The sequence below is a fragment of the Nyctereutes procyonoides genome, unplaced genomic scaffold (genome assembly GCF_905146905.1).
Source record: "Nyctereutes procyonoides isolate TBG_1078 unplaced genomic scaffold, NYPRO_anot_genome, whole genome shotgun sequence".
NCBI lineage: Eukaryota > Metazoa > Chordata > Mammalia > Carnivora > Canidae > Nyctereutes > Nyctereutes procyonoides.
The window spans coordinates 6669518-6686276 of NW_026575047.1; the positions used below are offsets into that span (position 1 = coordinate 6669518).

Below are 16759 nucleotides of genomic sequence, written 5' to 3' on the forward strand. Positions count from 1 at the left end.
GTCCTGTCTGGGAGGCAGGTAGAGGAGCCAATTGTAAGAACAGGTGATCAATGAAAGTGACACATTACTCATGCCTCCAATTCTTCTTAGACAGTTAGTCCTCAATTAGTCTCTGAGAAATAGAGAAAATAAGTGTACTTGCCTTGCTAATGACCACATGGTCCGGACTGAGCAATTTACACAGTATTTTAGTTCCAAGATGAAATGTGAAATATGGGGATTAATGAGCTTCTGATTTGCAGGTTTGGAAAAGTTCAGTTCTTTTCTGTTCTCCACAAATACAAAACAATGGTTTCGTGGTAAAACAATCACGGAAAGGAACCAGGCCATTCTCCCCTCTATCCTAGTCAAAAGAGAACTTGCTCTGGCCCGAAGTGATCCTTCCTCCTCTGAATTTATTATCTGTATTCACAGTTCATATTTCACTAGAATGCACCAGGCACACGTCAATGGTTGTTTATAGTTACTATCTATCTGATTAGCTGGGCATTCTTTTTGGTTGGTGCCAATGATGGATGCACCCTACCGCCAACCCCATGAGTTCTTTATAATCCCCTCCCTTTGAGGGACTGCAGGTCCTATGATCTGCTGCAAACAGAATAGGGCAGAAGTGATGTGATCTCACACCTATGACTGCTGATGACCTTGGAGAAGCCAACATCTACGTCATGAGAGATGTAGCATGTGGCAAAGGCCACTGGAGCGGAGCCGAAAGAGGCCTTCTAGTCAAGAGTCAGAAAAAAAAATGGAGCCCCGAGTCCCATCATCACAAGGAAATGAATTCTGTCAGCAACCCGAATGATCCTGAAAGACGATCTTTCCCCAGCTGAGCCCTCAAATGAGAACACGGTCTGGCTGATGCCCTGATTGCTTCCACATGAGACCCTGAGCCGAGGACCCAGCTCAGCTGTGCCGGGACTCCTGATCTATGGGGACTGTGAGCTAACGACCGTGTTTTGTTTTAAGCCACTATATTTGTGGCCATTTGTTATGAAGCAATAGAAGACTAATTCAACACATATGCCATACCAGGAGTTAGATAATTGCTTTATCACCACTACCTGTTTCTTTCATTGCACAATTAGCCACACACTGCTTTGTAATGCAGAAACACTGGACCTAGCGTTGTAACTATAGCTTCCTGAAATTAAGACTTTTCCTTTTAACAAGCTTTAAATCTCCTGAGGGCAAGAACTCCGCTTTTGAACTTTTAAAAATATTTTATTTATTTGAGAGAGAGAAAGCACAAGTAGGGGGAGGAGGTGCAGACGGAGGGAGAAGTAGGCTGCCTACTGAGCAGGGAGACCAATACGGATTCGATCCCAGAATCCTGGGATCACAACCTGAGCCTGAGGCAGACACTTAACTGATGGAGCCACCCAGGTGCCCCTCTGTTCTTGTACTTTTTAAAAAGGTCCATGGCATCTCAAAGTAATACTGACACACAGTAAGTACACTGTCATATGTGACTTGAGGTTTTGACCCTTCATTTGTCCAAGGAAACCAAATGGGTCTAAAGAGATAGAGACAGGAAGCAAACTTTCACTGCACACCTGCTGTGTACCAGGTGAGAGCCCAGACATGTGGAGAACAAAAGTCTTGCCCTCAATTTGTTCGTGGTTTAACCCAATCAATGGAATCTTGTAACCTCATCTTCTCACCATACAGAATCAGAGGATGCCCAAAGATCCCCAGAGTTCTTTGTCAGCCTGTCAAGATTATGACTCTGCAGATCAGGGAAGTCCCTCAGGGACTTTTTAGTGACTTTTTAGTTTGCAAGTAGAAGCAAAAGTCTCAAAAAAAAAAAAAAAAACCTCTCCTGCAGTGCCCATTTCCCATTTAAATGGGTAGTAAACCACAAGGATAAATGGGCAGACTCCACCCTTCCACAATAGCCCAGTGCCCTCAACTCTGACTCAAGCAGGCATATCCATATTCAAGCAGACCAGAGATCAAAGCCATATTAGGCATGAGCTACTTTTTATTCATAGACTTACAAGATATATCGAATTAAGAGGCATGTTGTTTGTTAACTGTATTTACCAAAAAGAGCTAAATATATATTCAGCCTTAAAATGCATCCATTGTAGCTTGCATACTGCAAAATTTACTTTCATATACATATAAACTATTCTTATTTTACCTAAGTTATGCATCTAAGATACATAAAAATGGTACCAAATGGCATATTGGCTTATTTTATCACAGTTCTTATACATTCCTGATAGTCAAAGGGATGGATAGGGAATGCATAGTTTCCTACCAGAAAAAAAAGTAGATTCTGATACAAGTAAGGAATAACGTAAGGATAAGAGTACCTGGCTAGGTTTAGATCTCAGTAGCTTTACAACACAATTACGTCAATTAGCATTACAATGGGCTCTCTTTGTTAATAATTGTTAATTTGCCTAGTCGTCCATCCTCTACTTGCCTGGCTGAGGCTAAGGAAATCACGATGACCTTTCTTCTAGTTTATTTCTACTTTCCCCAAAGAGTTTCCTCCACAGCCATCTGCCCTGCTTTTCTGTCCATTCCCTTTACACTGTCCTACGTCTGGCCCACCTTCCTCACTGTGTCAACAACTAGATTATTGCATTCCACTCCAGAGCTCTGCTCAATAGAATCTTTGGCCACTGCCTAATTAAAGAACTCTCTTCCAAAACTGCAAGCGGAGGGGCTGATACCTCTGCAGAAGAATCCGGAAGCCTGGGCTAAGGAGATTTTCTTTAGGTGGCATGCAAATAGACTCCCCCCCTGCAGACCTTCATCTCTCTTTCATTAAACCCACGGTCAGAGAAATTTCCATCGTGAGTGTTCCTGGCAGCCAAACCTCCTGCATCCCACGCTGATTTCTTTCCTAAAAATACACAGCCTCTCACTCCATGGGGAAGAAAAATGCAACACTGGCATTTCCAGCGTGCTCCCCAAAGGCTGATTATGACCTGGAGCAATTCATCATCGCTCGCGCATTCGAGTTTTTAGTTGCTCCTCCCCCATAGAACTCTTCTTGTTTATCTTGTGGACGTTGTGACAAGAACCAGATGTGTCTGGACCCCAATATCCGCACCCCATCGCTGTTGCGGGGGGGGGGCGGCTGTGGAGAAGCAAACCATGCCAGCTAGAAACACTCTTTGGAACGGAAAATTATCTGAAACTTCTGGAAGACTTTCAAGAGTGTGGCCTTGTGTGTAATAGTAGTCCCATAGTGTTTAATTGCTAAAGGGACCAGTAGATGAGATGGTGTCTATTCAGCACTATTTTCCTTCTGGCTACGCATATTTTGTTGTATATTTTTACTTTATCTCAAGGTGCTGCTATATTCTGAATCATGATAAAAAGTCTTTATTTGGAAGGCATGTCAGAGTGTCACAAAGAAAATACGAAGCCTGCTTGTGCGGGTGGGGGTGGGTGGTGGTGGTGGTGGAAGGGGACAAGGTCTGCCTTTGCCACTCACTACTGGATAATCTTGAGCAGGCGACTGACTTAGATTTTTGTAGCGGTTTCATTCTCTCTGAAATCAGGATGCCTGCCTGCCAATAAACTAAAGAACTGTTTATGAACAAATGAGATGGACACAAATGCACACTGAGAAAACATAAGGCTTTGCTGAAATGCAGGGTGGTCTTATTACCCATTGCCCGAGAACACCGTGCCATTCACACCTAAGGCTTGCTTTTAGTCTCGGTGAAGATCGGTTCCTGATCCCACACTTTAAGGCTGTGTGGCGTGGCCACTTGGCGACACGGAGGGACCCATCCCAGCCACAGAGATTGTGAAGAAGAAGCAGGCTGACAAGAAGGAAACCAATGGGTGATGGGAAGGAATGGACGAGAGCAGCCCTTCCGGGGACTATCATCACAGGGGATGGTCTCACGTATCCCTCTGCTTTGGCTTTCTGATGTTGTTGGGGTTTTACTTTGTCTTACATTATTACTGGAAGAAAAAAAAAAGCTTCTTGCAGAAATTGTTTAAAACTTGAGGGATTCTTGGGATGGAGCAGTGAGATTAATGAAGCAAAGCTTCCACCACCTTGCGCCAAGAACATCTACAGCCTTTTAGCAAGTCGGCCAGAACAAATATCTCCTCCCTCAGCGCGGAGAGGCTGGTAGGCTGCAGACTGATTTGGTCTAGTTTCTTAAAAAGAAAAAGAGAACCTGACTGCAGCTGCAGGGACTACCCACCCTCTTGCCCTCACCTCACCCCCAATTCCTTAGATGTGCCTTCCACCCACCAATGTCTCACCTGGACTCAGCAAGCACCCCTACCCCCCTGCCCGGCACCCCATGATCCCTGGTTTTCCAGATTCTAGGCAATGGTTACCAGCATGGTGAATGCAGATGGTTTCTCCAGGAACTTCACCCTCAGAGGTGAGGCCGGGGAGCTGATGCCCTGTTCCATAGAGGCAGCCCTGTGAAAAGATGCCCCGGTTGCCTTCTCCACAGGAGGCTGGAATCGGGAACATCATTTCGACCTGGCACAAGTGCTAGCACTGCCTAAATGTCCCCTACATTGTTTGCCAAGGGCCTGTTTTTCCGCCCAGGCTTGTCTGAGGGGTTCCATGTGCCAGAAAGAATTGTTGCCCATCTTAACAGCCAGAGGAATAGCAGAGCTGTCCCACTTTCAGCCTCCGATGTGGGGATACTGGGCATTTGTAGTCAATTCAAATCAACCAGGAAGACAAAAGAATGCAGAAGAGTGATTTTTGGGCTTAAGAAAATGAAAACAAACCACTTTTCTCCTGTGTGGTTGGTGCTTAGTAGGAAAGTGTCAAGCAGCAACGCTACTATGTGTGGGCCACTTATAGTTCATTAAAATCCCCGGTGTCCTCGGCTGGAAGCCCTCAGCCTGCGGCCCAGATCGTACCCAGGAGTGCTCTGGCAACCTCGATGCTATTTATGGCCTTGATAGGCACTGAGGAACCAGAAACACCACGCTCATATTTGTGGCAAAACATCTCCCTACTCATGACTTGGCAAACGATTGCTAAAGAATAACACTGCACTGCAACACGATCGTGCTGCTTTGGGGGCTCCGAGAGACGTTGTCGGGTGGCTCTCCTAAAACCCACTTCATGTTCTCTGAAGAGAACCAGCTAGTCAGGCACAGCATCCCCTGGGGAGCTTCCACCACAAAACCAGAGCCCCCGGGGCTTCCCGACAATCCACACCACAGAAGCCCATTTTGAAATAGGCCCTCAGGCCCCCTGAGCGCAGACCTGGTCTGTGGGATCCAGTGTGCCTAGCTCCAAAGCTGGGCCCTGATGATCCCCTGCCCCCCACTAGCCTATTCAGGATGAGCCCCACCTCAGCGTGTGAGCCCCTGGGGGCTTTCCTTGGGGAAACTACTGGGAAAGACAGGGGCGCTGGTGTCATGACCACCTCAGGTTCTGCAATTTGGTGCCACAGCCCCTCCAGAAGGGCCACGCTGGGAGCAGCAGCAACAGCACATCAACAAAGCAGGACCGCTGTGTAAGCACAATGGAAGGCAGGTGGGCAGGTGGGGAGCCTGGTATTCAATGACTCGAAATGTGACGCTGCCCCGAGGGCACAGGCATGCACAAATCAAAGGGCCACCTCTAGGTTTCAAAGTGCATCGAGACTTGTGTAAAGTCCTCTTTGATTCCACAAAACCTTCCCTCAACAATTCTACCAAATGCCCATCCGATGGAAATACCTGTCCTACTGCTTTAAAGGACGGGATAAAAAAGCACCATTCAGTCTTTGGCCTGTCTGCTGGTTACCCACAAACTCAAAGAACGGGTTCAGGGAAGCAGCTGAGTCATGGAGAGCATCTAACAAGCAGTATTGCTCGGGCGGCCACGGGATCGGCTTTGAACCCCAGGGACAAGGGGAGAACACCTTTGTCTCACTCATGGGCCTGCAGCCCGGGCTGGGCCTGGACACGTGTCAGCAGAGTATTTTCTTTGTGGCCACCCCCGACGAGCATCCCCGGGAGCCAATGAGATGGCCAACGTTCTGCTATTAAGGGGGGTTCGGGGAACTGAAATGGCTCAAAATAGCATTGCTGAGTGTTATCAGATTTTTAAACGAATCATCAGCAAATCTTTTCCGCTGACTTTGCCTTGAAGAGTTCTTACCAAAAAAGATGGCTAAGATGGAATGAGGAGGGCCCCTAGCGCGTTGGGTCTTTTTTTGTTTTTGTTTTTGATTTCATCCTAAGAGCCGTTCCATCTTATCTGATTTCCTCCTTCCTCATTTGAAAAAAGAAAGAAAGAAAAAGAAAAAAAAAAGCACATTACTTTCCTAGATGGTAAGAGTTACTGTGGTACTCTCTTCTCAGAGAGAACAGGCTTGAAGATGCCTTTCCGGGTGGGAGACTGGACATGTCATGCAGTTAGCCAGTAAGTGCAATCCCTGATTAAGACGTGAGTTCTAACATTATGAAAACTTCTATTTCCCCAAATGCGTCCTTAATTTGAGAGCTCTGAACTTGGCTTTCCATTTGCTTCTGGGTCCTCTCTCGGGGAAAGCTAGGGCTACGCGTCTTTAAAGGCCCCCATCACCCCCTTCACAAACTTAAGTCGACGACTATGTGCTCGAAAATCTTTGTTTTCCCTTTGAAACTGGATGCAAAAAAGAAATCTCGCCTGTCAGTGGAGACCGCCGTGAAGCAGCGAGGGGCCTGCACGTAAATCTCCTTGAATTTTTTGAATAGCTGCTTCTCTTTATCCCACTGGTAGATCTGGGAGAACGTATAGTCACTCCCCAGGGCCAGGTAGTGATTATCTTTAAAAGAAAAGGGCTGCAGGGTCATGGCCCCCCGAGATGGAAGAGCCTGGATCTCCACAAACTGCTTACTGTTCCACCTCATGACCCGGGAGTCCCCGATGAAGCGGGTGAGGGAAAGGTAGAGGGCATTCTGCATCCTAAAGCTCTTCACAGCCAGGACATCTTCCATGTTGGGGATGTCACTGTGGGGGACGAACTTCTTGGAGCTTTTATTCCACTGGAGGATGATGGGGACCTGGGAGCGGCTGGACAGAATCAGGTGCGACTTCCCGTCTATGTCCACGAACTCCGCGTCCGTGTCCCTGAACCACTCGTGCAGAGACTGGTAGGAGTAGAAGCCTTTGCTGTTCCATTTATACACGGTGGACAGGCCGGCTTTGGAGCTGTCGGCGATGATGAAGAACGTCTCGTCCTCGATCTGAAAGAGCTCGATGTCGTTGGGCTTGGAAATGCGGGAGACTTCAATGTCCTGGAACTTGACAAACTTGGTCCAGCTCTCGTCATACTTGTAGATGTGGGAGCCGCCGAAGAGCTGGGCCACCACCACGAAAACCTGGTCGTCGATGAGGATGGCCTTACAGCCCACGATGGACTGACCTGTGCCCCAAGAGAAATGAGAGGGGATTAGGTAAGAATGGTCCTCCGGGGACGGCTGGGTGGCCCGGTGGTTGCATCTGCCTTCGGCTCGGGGTGTGATCCCAGGGGCCTGGGATGGGTGAATGGATGACCAAAATGTGGTTTATACACACGATGGGACCCCGTTCAGCCTCCGAAAGGAAGGAAATCCTGACATATGACCCATGATGATATGGATGAACATTGAGGACATTATCCTAAGTGAAATAAAGACGGTCACAAAAAAAATAATATATTACTCCACTTATATGAGGTCCCTAAAGAAGTCAGATTCATAGACCCGGAAGGTGGCCAGGGGCTGGGGGAGAGGAGAGATTGGGGAGTTAGTGTTTAACGGATACAGAAATCTAGTTTTTCAAGATGAAAAGGGTTCCAGAGAGTGTTTGCACAACATCGTGAGTGCACTTAACGCCCTGAACAGTACCCTTGCAAAGTGGTGAAGATGGTTAACTTTTATGTTATACATATTTTCCCACAATCAAAACATTTTTAAAAACAAAAGTGTGGCCGCCTTCAGTCCAGGGCGTGATCCCGGAGACCCGGGATCGAGTCACACATCAGGCTCCCTGCATGGAGCCTGCTTCTCCCTCTGCCTGGGTCTCTGCCTCTCTCTCCGTGTGTCTTTCATGAATAAATAAATAAAATCTTTAAAAACAAAACACAAAAATGTATCTGCATAGAAATAAGTCAGGGCTGGTCTCCTGGCCTCCGGTATCTTTAGAGGCAGGAGTACCATTCAGGAAGCGCACAGACCCACAGGAATGGTCTTCCTTCTAGTCAAAAAAGTATTTCCCACCTCAAGACAGTGGAATGAGACAAATGGGGTTCTCTTTGGGGCATGGGGACACAGGAGGGTAAAAAGTAAGGAGTCAGGGCTCAGAGACAGTAGGGGAAAAAAATGCAGAGCGGGGTTCTTCAAGACGTTTGGCCTCTTCTGGGTTCCAGAGCCCAGGGAAGCCGACCAGAGGCGGGGGGGGGGGGGGGGGCATTCAACCTTGTGACTCTAGACCAGGTGGCCCAGACGTTGACATGCAGCCTGTTCCTTATAAGCTTTCTGACCCGGTGCCAGTCAACTCTCTGCACCCAGGCTCCTCGTCTCTACAATGAGGATGCTATTAGCACTGCCCTTCCAGGGTTGGTAAAGACTAAGTGACAAAATTCATGCTTGGTGTTTTGAGAACCGACCCCCCCCACCCCGCCGCCCCCAAGCAGGAAGTGGTCAACAATGAGCAGCTGTCCTTCCTGGATCACTGAAACAGTTGTCTTGGTAACGGAGAGACCTAGCCCCATAGCAGTCGCTGTGTAAATACCTGTAGGATGATCCGTGACCCGGAGGATGACCCGGCTCAGGAGGCCCCCACCCAGAACTCTGCTGGAGAGGGGGAGCTCTCCTGTCTGGACACCTCCCACCATCTTCTCCCACAAGGCACCCGGATCCCCCGGATCCCCAGGCCTTCCCCCGACCTCCTCCTCCAGCCAGCAAGCAATAGGACCACTCACATCACAAAGACTATGGACCCTCCATCTAGGCTATTGGATTAAAAGTTACTTCTTTTCTTTCTTTTTTTTTTTTTTTTGAAGGTACTTCTTTTCCCTGATTTTCTAGGCAATTTGGACCAAAGTGAATTTGGTCTACAAATTACAAGGATAATGATCCTCCTCCTGACCTTAGTATTAACTTTGGGAGCAGACAGCGGGTGGTTTTTAGAGTGATATTTACTGCTCTCTTTCATAGATTTTGGTCCTTCTTGCAAGAACTTGGTTCCTTTCTTTTGTTTACAGTTAATTATTCCTTTTTTTTTCCCCCTGAGTATAAAAGCTTTCAATGTTCACCAAAAAGCAAATTTTAAAAATAATAGGTAGCATTCACAGCATGTCCTATGACCAGGCGTTATACTAAACACTTTACACGTATGTACTCACTTAATCCTGACAACAACCTGGTAAGACCAGTATTATCATCATCATCATCACCGTCCCCAGTTTATAAACAGCAAAACTGAGGCACAGAGTAGGTAAGCAACACTTATACAAGGCCACACAGCTCGTATGTGGTTGAGCCCGGGATCTAAATCAGGGTAGTCTGGCTCCAGTCTACGCTGAGCCACCAACGTACCAAAAAGCACAAAGAGAAAAATCAAAATAACTTGTACTGCAAAGCTGAAAAAGCACTTAACGTCTTGATATATTTCCTTAATCATTAATCTATCAACATACATACTCAAATACTCAAATGTGCTTCTTAAAAATAAATTTGGGGGGCACCTGGGGGACTCAGTCGGTTCAGCATTCACCTGCAGCTCAGGTCATGACCCCAGGGTCCTGGGATTGAGCCCTAAGTCAGGCTCCCCACTCAGCGGTGAGTCTGCCTCTCCCTCTACCCCTCCCAAATCATGCCCCCCACCCCTGCTCGTGCTTTCTCTCTCTCTCTCAAATAAAGCAATAAAATCTTTGAAAACAAATAAATAAATTTGGGCTTATAGGACGCATGAGCGTTATACAGCCTTTCTTTCCCATGTGACCATTATGTTGTAAACATTTTCCCCTGTTCCTGCACCTTCTACAACTTGATTTTTAAATCCTCTACAATAGTCCGTTGCATGGCTGTCGTCTATTTTTAACAAATCCCCTATTGTTGGACACTGCAGTTATCTCTAGCTTTGCATTATTGTAAGTAACATGTTTCCTTGTAAGGGAGTCTTTTTTGAAAACCAGCTGGCGGTGTTCTTAAACAGGCATCGCTGGGGGTAAACGCTGTGCACGCCTTTAAGGCTTCTGGATTTCAACTACCAAATGGCTCTTGGGAAGCTGCACTGACTCCCACCCTGCCAACAGTAACTGAGAGTGCATATTCCTGGTCCCCTTCCTGAGCGGCCTCCTATGGAGGTCCCTGTGACCCGGGACGTCCTCCAGGCCTGCCTGTCTGTCGCAGCTCAGGGGCCTTGCGAGAAAGACTTCCTTTCTTGGAGATGGTCTGGAACACCTCTGTCCAGCTGAACACTTTTAGTCTATGGAACTGTGCGGAGCAGCAGAGATCATCGTGTGTGTGTGTGTGTGTGTGTGTGTGTGTGTGTGTGTGTGTGTGTGTGTTTTAATGCAGGAAGAGAGGTTATAGGCTGGAACATACCTGGCACGGAGAAATCAAAAGGCAAATAAAATAAACCAAAAACAGGACTGCTGAGCAGAGATGTAGAGGCAAAGAAGGAGAAGACACCACGTACAAACCCTCGGGGTGAACCTGACCGTGGCTTCCTGCGCCCCCCTGGAAGCGGGGGCCCGGCCGGACCAGCCCTTCTGCACCCGGCTCCCCAGGACGGCGAGGAAGTCGTGGGGGCCCCTCCCACCCCTCAGAGCCCCAGTCGGGCCAGGCAAGGGTGGAGAACACCCCGCCCAGCCCTTGCAGACTCCGGGATCACTCCGAGATCAGACAAGATGACAAATGAGCCACGTGTGGCCTGTGAAGGGAGGACGGGCCGGTGTTTACCTTGGTCCAGCTCACGGCGAGCGGCCGCAGGGCCGAGCCCCTGCCTGTCCATTTGTCATCCGCCCGGCACGTGTGTGCTTAGGGCTCCCCTTCACACGGGCCTGAGCTCCAGCCAGCCCCCTCCCCGCGCTGCATCTGGCCACCTCTTCCCGGCGCCCCCGGAGCAGCCCAGACCCCAGACCGGCCCCTCCTCTCCTGTGCTGATGGAAGTCAGGGACAAGTCTAACTGATGTGAGAGATTTAGGGTCTGCGAGCGGGGAGAAGGAGAGCTGCTCCTTTGTCACCCCTGGGTGACAGCTGACACTCGCGGAGGAGTCACTGTGTGCCCAGCTCTGGGTGAAGCGTTACAGACGTGAGCCCCGTCAAATTCTCACGGGCCCGACCCGATGGTGAACCCGCTGTGGGATGAAGTGGGAATTCATGCTACTCCCATTCCACAGGTGAAGGGCGCTCGTGGAAAGTAACTCCCACGGCCAAGGTCACCAGCTAGAAAGTAACTAACGTGGCCAAGGTCACCGGTTTTATAAAAAACCAGCCTGACGTTGTTGGAGCTCGAGGGCTTAACTGCCCCCCTGTTGTAACTTGTTTCTCAGGCTTGGCTGTGAAGGGGATCCGGGGGGCTTCAAATGGGATGCCCACTGCCAGGAAGGTTGAGAACAAGGGGGGGGCTGAGGAGTTCCCAGAGACTAGCAAGGCCCAGCCCTGGCCCTGGCCGCTCCCACGGCGACCTCGCTGCCCGCTTCCTACCCACCACGGCTGCAGCCCGTGTAGGGCCCAGGCCAGCAGCGCTGCGTGGATTCCTGCAACAGCCCCTCAGCTAGGTGCTCTGCCTTGACCTCCGTCCCCTGTCCCCAACACAGGCTACTCCCAGCCCTGCATCCCACGCCAGGCCCCTGCCTCGTCCTGGGCAGCCCTGCTGACCTCGGCGCAAAGCCCTCTGCAGTTCTGCAGAGCACTCGGATTAAAAACCCAAGTCCAGGGATCCCTGGGTGGCGCAGCGGTTTAGCGCCTGCCTTTGGCCCAGGGCACGATCCTGGAGACCCGGGATCGAATCCCACGTCGGGCTCCCGGTGCATGGAGCCTGCTTCTCCCTCTGCCTGTGTCTCTGCCTCTCTCTCTCACTCTGTGTGACTATCATAAATAAATAAAATTTAAAAAAAATTTAAAAACCCAAGTCCTTCCCGGGACCTGCAAGGCACCCCCGTGTTCAGTCCTTCTTGCCCCCCCCCCCCGACCTTGTCTCCCATAGTTTTTCCTCTGGAGCATTTTGTTCAGGCCAAAACGCCCCCCCCCCCCCCGGAAGACCCAAACCGGGAAGACATCCTCTCGCCGCTGGACCTTTGCACTTGCTGTTGCCTCTGTCTGGAATGCTTCCTCCCCACGCTGTCCACATGGATCAAGCCCTCCCGTCCCACTGGTCTTCAAACAACCTTCTTCACGAGGCCTTACCAGACACAATCTAAAATGTCAACCTTCCCACGGTCGGCTCTTCAAAACTCCCATCCCTACCTTCCTTCCCTTTCTTAGGGTGTTGCTATCTGATGCGTTATCTGTATCATAATTCTTTGTCTCATTTATTGTCTTTCACTCCCATTATAATACAAACCCGTTGAGGGTGGAGGTTTTCATTTGGCCTGTGAATGGCTATGGCCCTAGCACCTCGACTGTGCCAGCTCTGAGTAAGTGCTCAAGAAGTCGTGAATGAATGAATGAACAAATGAATGACTTGATGAAAGCAGGGATGTGACCAGGTGCAGACTGTCAGGAGGGCAAGTGGAGGACAGTGTTGTCCCTTCCTACCAAGGCCAACCTAAGGGAGGAATAGGCAGTGACAGGCTCTGGGCTCTGTCCCCAAAGTGATCCAACAAAACATGCCTGAGCCCTGATCTCTTTGTTTGGGAAAGTGGGAGAAGGAAGCCGGTGTTAGTTAAGAAGTGCTTGCTCCCTAGGAGCACGTGGAAAAATGCTCCCTATTGCCTGCCATCAGGGAAATACCAATCAAAACCACAATGAGATCCCACCTCACACTGGTGAGAATGGGGAAAATGAACAAGGCAGGAAACAACAAATGTTGGCGAGGATGCGGAGAAAGGGGAGCCTCTTGCACTGTTGGTGGGAACACAAGCTGGTGCAGCCACTCTGGGAAACTGTGTGGAGGCTCCTCAACAAGTTGAAAACAGACCTGCCCTACGACCCAGCAATTGCACTGCTGGGGATTTACCCCAAAGATACAGATGCAGTGAAGTGAAAGGGCACCTGCACCCCGATGTTCACAGCAGCCATGTCCACAATAGCCAGACTGTGGGAGGAGCCTGGGTGTCCTTGGACAGACGGATGGATAGAGAAGCTGTGGTCTGTGTATACTGTGGAATATTCCTCAGGCATCAGAAAGGACAAATACCCACCATTTGCTTCAACGTGGATGGAACTGGAGGGTATTATGATGAGTGAAGTAAGTCAGTCGGAGAAGGACAGTCGTCAGATGGTCTCACTCATATGGGGAATATAAGAAATAATGGAAGGGATTATAGGGGAAAGGAGGGAAGCTGAGTGGGGAAAATTAGAGAGGGAGACACCTGACTCTGGGAAACAAAGGGTTGCAGCAGGAGGAGGAGGAGGAGGTGGGAGGGGATGGGGTGACAGGGTGACAGGCACGGAAGAGGGCACTTGATGGGATTAGCACTGGGTGTTATACTACGTGTTGGCAAAAATTAAATTTAAAAAAATTTAAAAGAACCGCTTGCTCTGTGCCTGGCACTCACCGATCCTCACAATGTCCATAGGAAGTACACGCACTGCCCATTCTACAGAGAACACCGAGCCCCAGAGGCCGCAGCCCATATTATATCTCAGCACCTGGTGGAGTCGTGGGAGTCCCATCCCCGTTCATCAGTGCTCAAAACCTGAGCTCCTTATCATCTCTATGCCACCTTCCTACTGAGCTGGGCTTCTGTCGGCCCCCTGCGGGCAGGCAACCCACCCTAATCCCTCAAGGGGCTCTTGGGAGTTTCCAAGGAGACAAGCCAGTGCCTGGCACCTCACAGGCCCGCAACCAGCCTCAGCGACAAGCACTGGTGTGGAGCCCCCCTCCCGCAGCCTACCTGGGCATGAAGCAAAGCTTCCCTGTGGGTGAGTGGGAGGAGAGGCAAAGCTTCCCAGCGTGGGTGGGAGGAGAGGAGGCCAAGGGGCCAGCCCCTTCATCCCTCACCTACCTCTACACCTAGAAAAAGAGGGAAGTGAAAAGCAGGTGGAGAGCATGTCTCCCCCTTCTCCCTCTGGCCTGGGTCCAGGGGCTAAAGGCCTCAGCTTCCTGGGCAGGTTCACCTGCAGCCAGTGCTCTGGGCTGCCTGTGTGCTCGGAGGAAGCAGGGCTGCTCTGGGGAGCCTGAGCTCAGGTGGCCACACAGCAGAGGCTCATCCACCAGGGCATCTTCGGAACTCCTGGAGTGCTTGGGGCTCTCACAGACCTCTCCTTGCAGTGGAGATTAGGCTCATTAGCATCTCTGCTCAGGCAGGGAGTCATGAAACCACGCTCTCCCTCCCTCCCTACACCCCTGCACCTGCTGCAGAACCGCTTTGCACCTGAGAGGTTCCTACGGGCCTCCTCATCCGGGATTTCTACGTGATCTGCTTCTCTCCACAACAGCAAATTATGGCTCTAACTCCAAAGCAGGAACCACTAAAGGAAATCCTCTCCCGGGGTGACAGTTGGGCCACTGTGGTGCTGTCCGTGAAGTCAGCATTATTATCAGAGTGCACTTGATAAATGAGAAGTCTTTAAAAGATTAGTCTGACTTTTCCTACCTATTTAAAAAGCAAGTAAAAAACAAATTAAAAACAAAAAGCAAGTACACAGCCCATTTTTGGTAGCACAAAAACACTGGGCTCCTGACAACATAGAAAGACGCATTAACCAGGTCTCAACCCAAAGGCATGAATTGAGAGAGCCATTTGTTCTTATTTTGTCTGTATTTATTAAAAGGAAGCAGTGATCACCGGGATCCGGCAAGGGGGTTGCAAGAATAAGCCATAGAGTGTGCCTGTGTGTGCGTGCATGGATGGGTGTGTGCCTGTGTGTGCATGGGTGGGTGTGTGCCTGTGTGTGCATGGGTGGATGCATGCCTGTGTGTGCATGCATGGATGGGCGTGTGCCTGTGTGTGTGTGCATAGATGGGTGTGTGTCTGCGGATGCATGCCTGTGTGCATGCATGGATGGGTGTGTGCATGTATGGATGGATGTGGTCTGTGTGTGCATACATGAATGGACGTGGTCTGTGTGTGCATGGATGGTGTGTGCCTGTGCATGCATGCATGGGTGTGTGCCTGTGTGTGTGTGCATGGATGCATGTGGTCTGTGTGTGCATGCACGGATGGGTGTATCCCTGTGTGTGTATGCACGGATGGATGTGTGCCTGTGTGTGCATGCACGGATGGACGTGTCCCTGTGTGTGTACGCATGGATGGTGTGTGCCTGTGTGTGCATGCATGGATGGGTGTGGTCTGTGTGTGCACGGATGGTGTGTGCCTGTGTGTATGCATGGATGGACGTGTGTCCATGCATGTGCACAGGTGTGCATGAGCACATGTGCCTGTGTGTGTCAGCATCTTAGTTAACCACCACCTTAACAGAAGTCAAAGGTATCCTGTAGCTGCTATAAAGCAGTTGCGGCCTTCCGCCGCCCTAAGTGCTCAGGATTGAGGGGTTCTCCGGTGACTTCTCCCCACTACTGGAAAATGCCTCCCACTATATGCGACCCACACTCTCACCCTTTTCAAAGGATCACAAACAACAAAGAAGACCCCCACCCCACGTTTCTGTTCTCACCAACAACTGGCCAAGTCAAGAAGGAATCCGAGAGAAGAGGGTGGGCTGGAATGCCTTCCCCGATTCTCACCAAGTCAGGGCCACGCTTTCCCTTCTTGGGATGACAGGATGCCGCTTCTCTCACCGGCTTGAGGCCACAGTGAAATGAGGTCAGTACACCTGATCAGAGTCACAACGCACCTGTAATATTGTCATAGCTCCGGAAGTTCATTTCGATGTGGTCCCACTCCAGCACCATGCAGTTCTCCATGCTGGGCTGAGCGATGGCCACGTACACGTCATTCTTGGAGTTGAACGTATCCACCGAAACCGACTGGTAGGGCAAAGTCTGATGGACAACAAAATCTGGGAATGGGTATTTAAAAAAAAAGTCTCCATGAGATCCCACGTGGGAATTATCCACCACCAGTACCCTGCTTCCCTTCGTAGCACTGGTTCCGAAGAGGACCGGGGTGGAGGGGTGCAAGGGTAGTGGGTGTGTGTGGAGGCTAGAGAACCAATGAAGAAAGAATAAAAATAAAACAAAATAAACCAACACCAGTGGGGCACCTGGGAGGCTCAGTCGGTTAAGCATCTGCCTTTGGCTCATGTCATGATCCCAGGGTCCTGGGATCGAGCCCTACACTGGGCTCCCTGCTCAGCGGGGAGTCTGCTTCTCTCTGCCCTTCCCCTCCTCATGCTCTCTCTCTCTATCTCAAATAAATAAATAAAATCTTTTGAAAGAAACCACTAAGAAAGCCAAAAGTAAGTTATTTCTTCAGCTAGAGATGCCTCAAGGTACACTGCTTCTTGGCAGGCCGAACACACGCAGGGTAAAAGGAAAGCGGATGTCTGGCTACGGGAAATGGTTCCTCTAAGAACACCCTGGCTTTGCCCACCTCCTGCCCACCCAGCCCTCGCCCTGCGTGCCCAAGCCCCAGGTCTTCTACAAAGCCCTCCCAGATCCAATGCACAGGACTCTCTCCTAGTCACTGGACCCCCAATCCGGCGCTGCTGTTTAAATCTTACTCTTGGCGATGATGGGCCCTCCAGCACAGCGACTTCAGTCAGCTTTGGGGAATGATCT

At 50.0% G+C, this 16759-nt stretch overlaps 1 protein-coding gene across 2 annotated transcripts in view; it reads right to left on the bottom strand.

The window, feature by feature from the left end:
* Positions 1-1970: 1970 nt before the first annotated feature.
* LGI2 (leucine rich repeat LGI family member 2) overlaps positions 1971-16759 on the bottom strand; it is a 32452-nt gene continuing 17663 nt past the window's right edge. For both annotated transcript variants that reach the window (XM_055325958.1, XM_055325959.1), the window contains 2 exons: positions 15874-16038; positions 1971-7346 (listed from right to left, as the gene is read on the bottom strand). In XM_055325958.1, the coding sequence (XP_055181933.1) occupies positions 6529-7346; positions 15874-16038 (983 nt within the window). In that variant the 3' untranslated portion in view covers positions 1971-6528. The remainder of the gene's footprint in view (positions 7347-15873; positions 16039-16759) is intronic.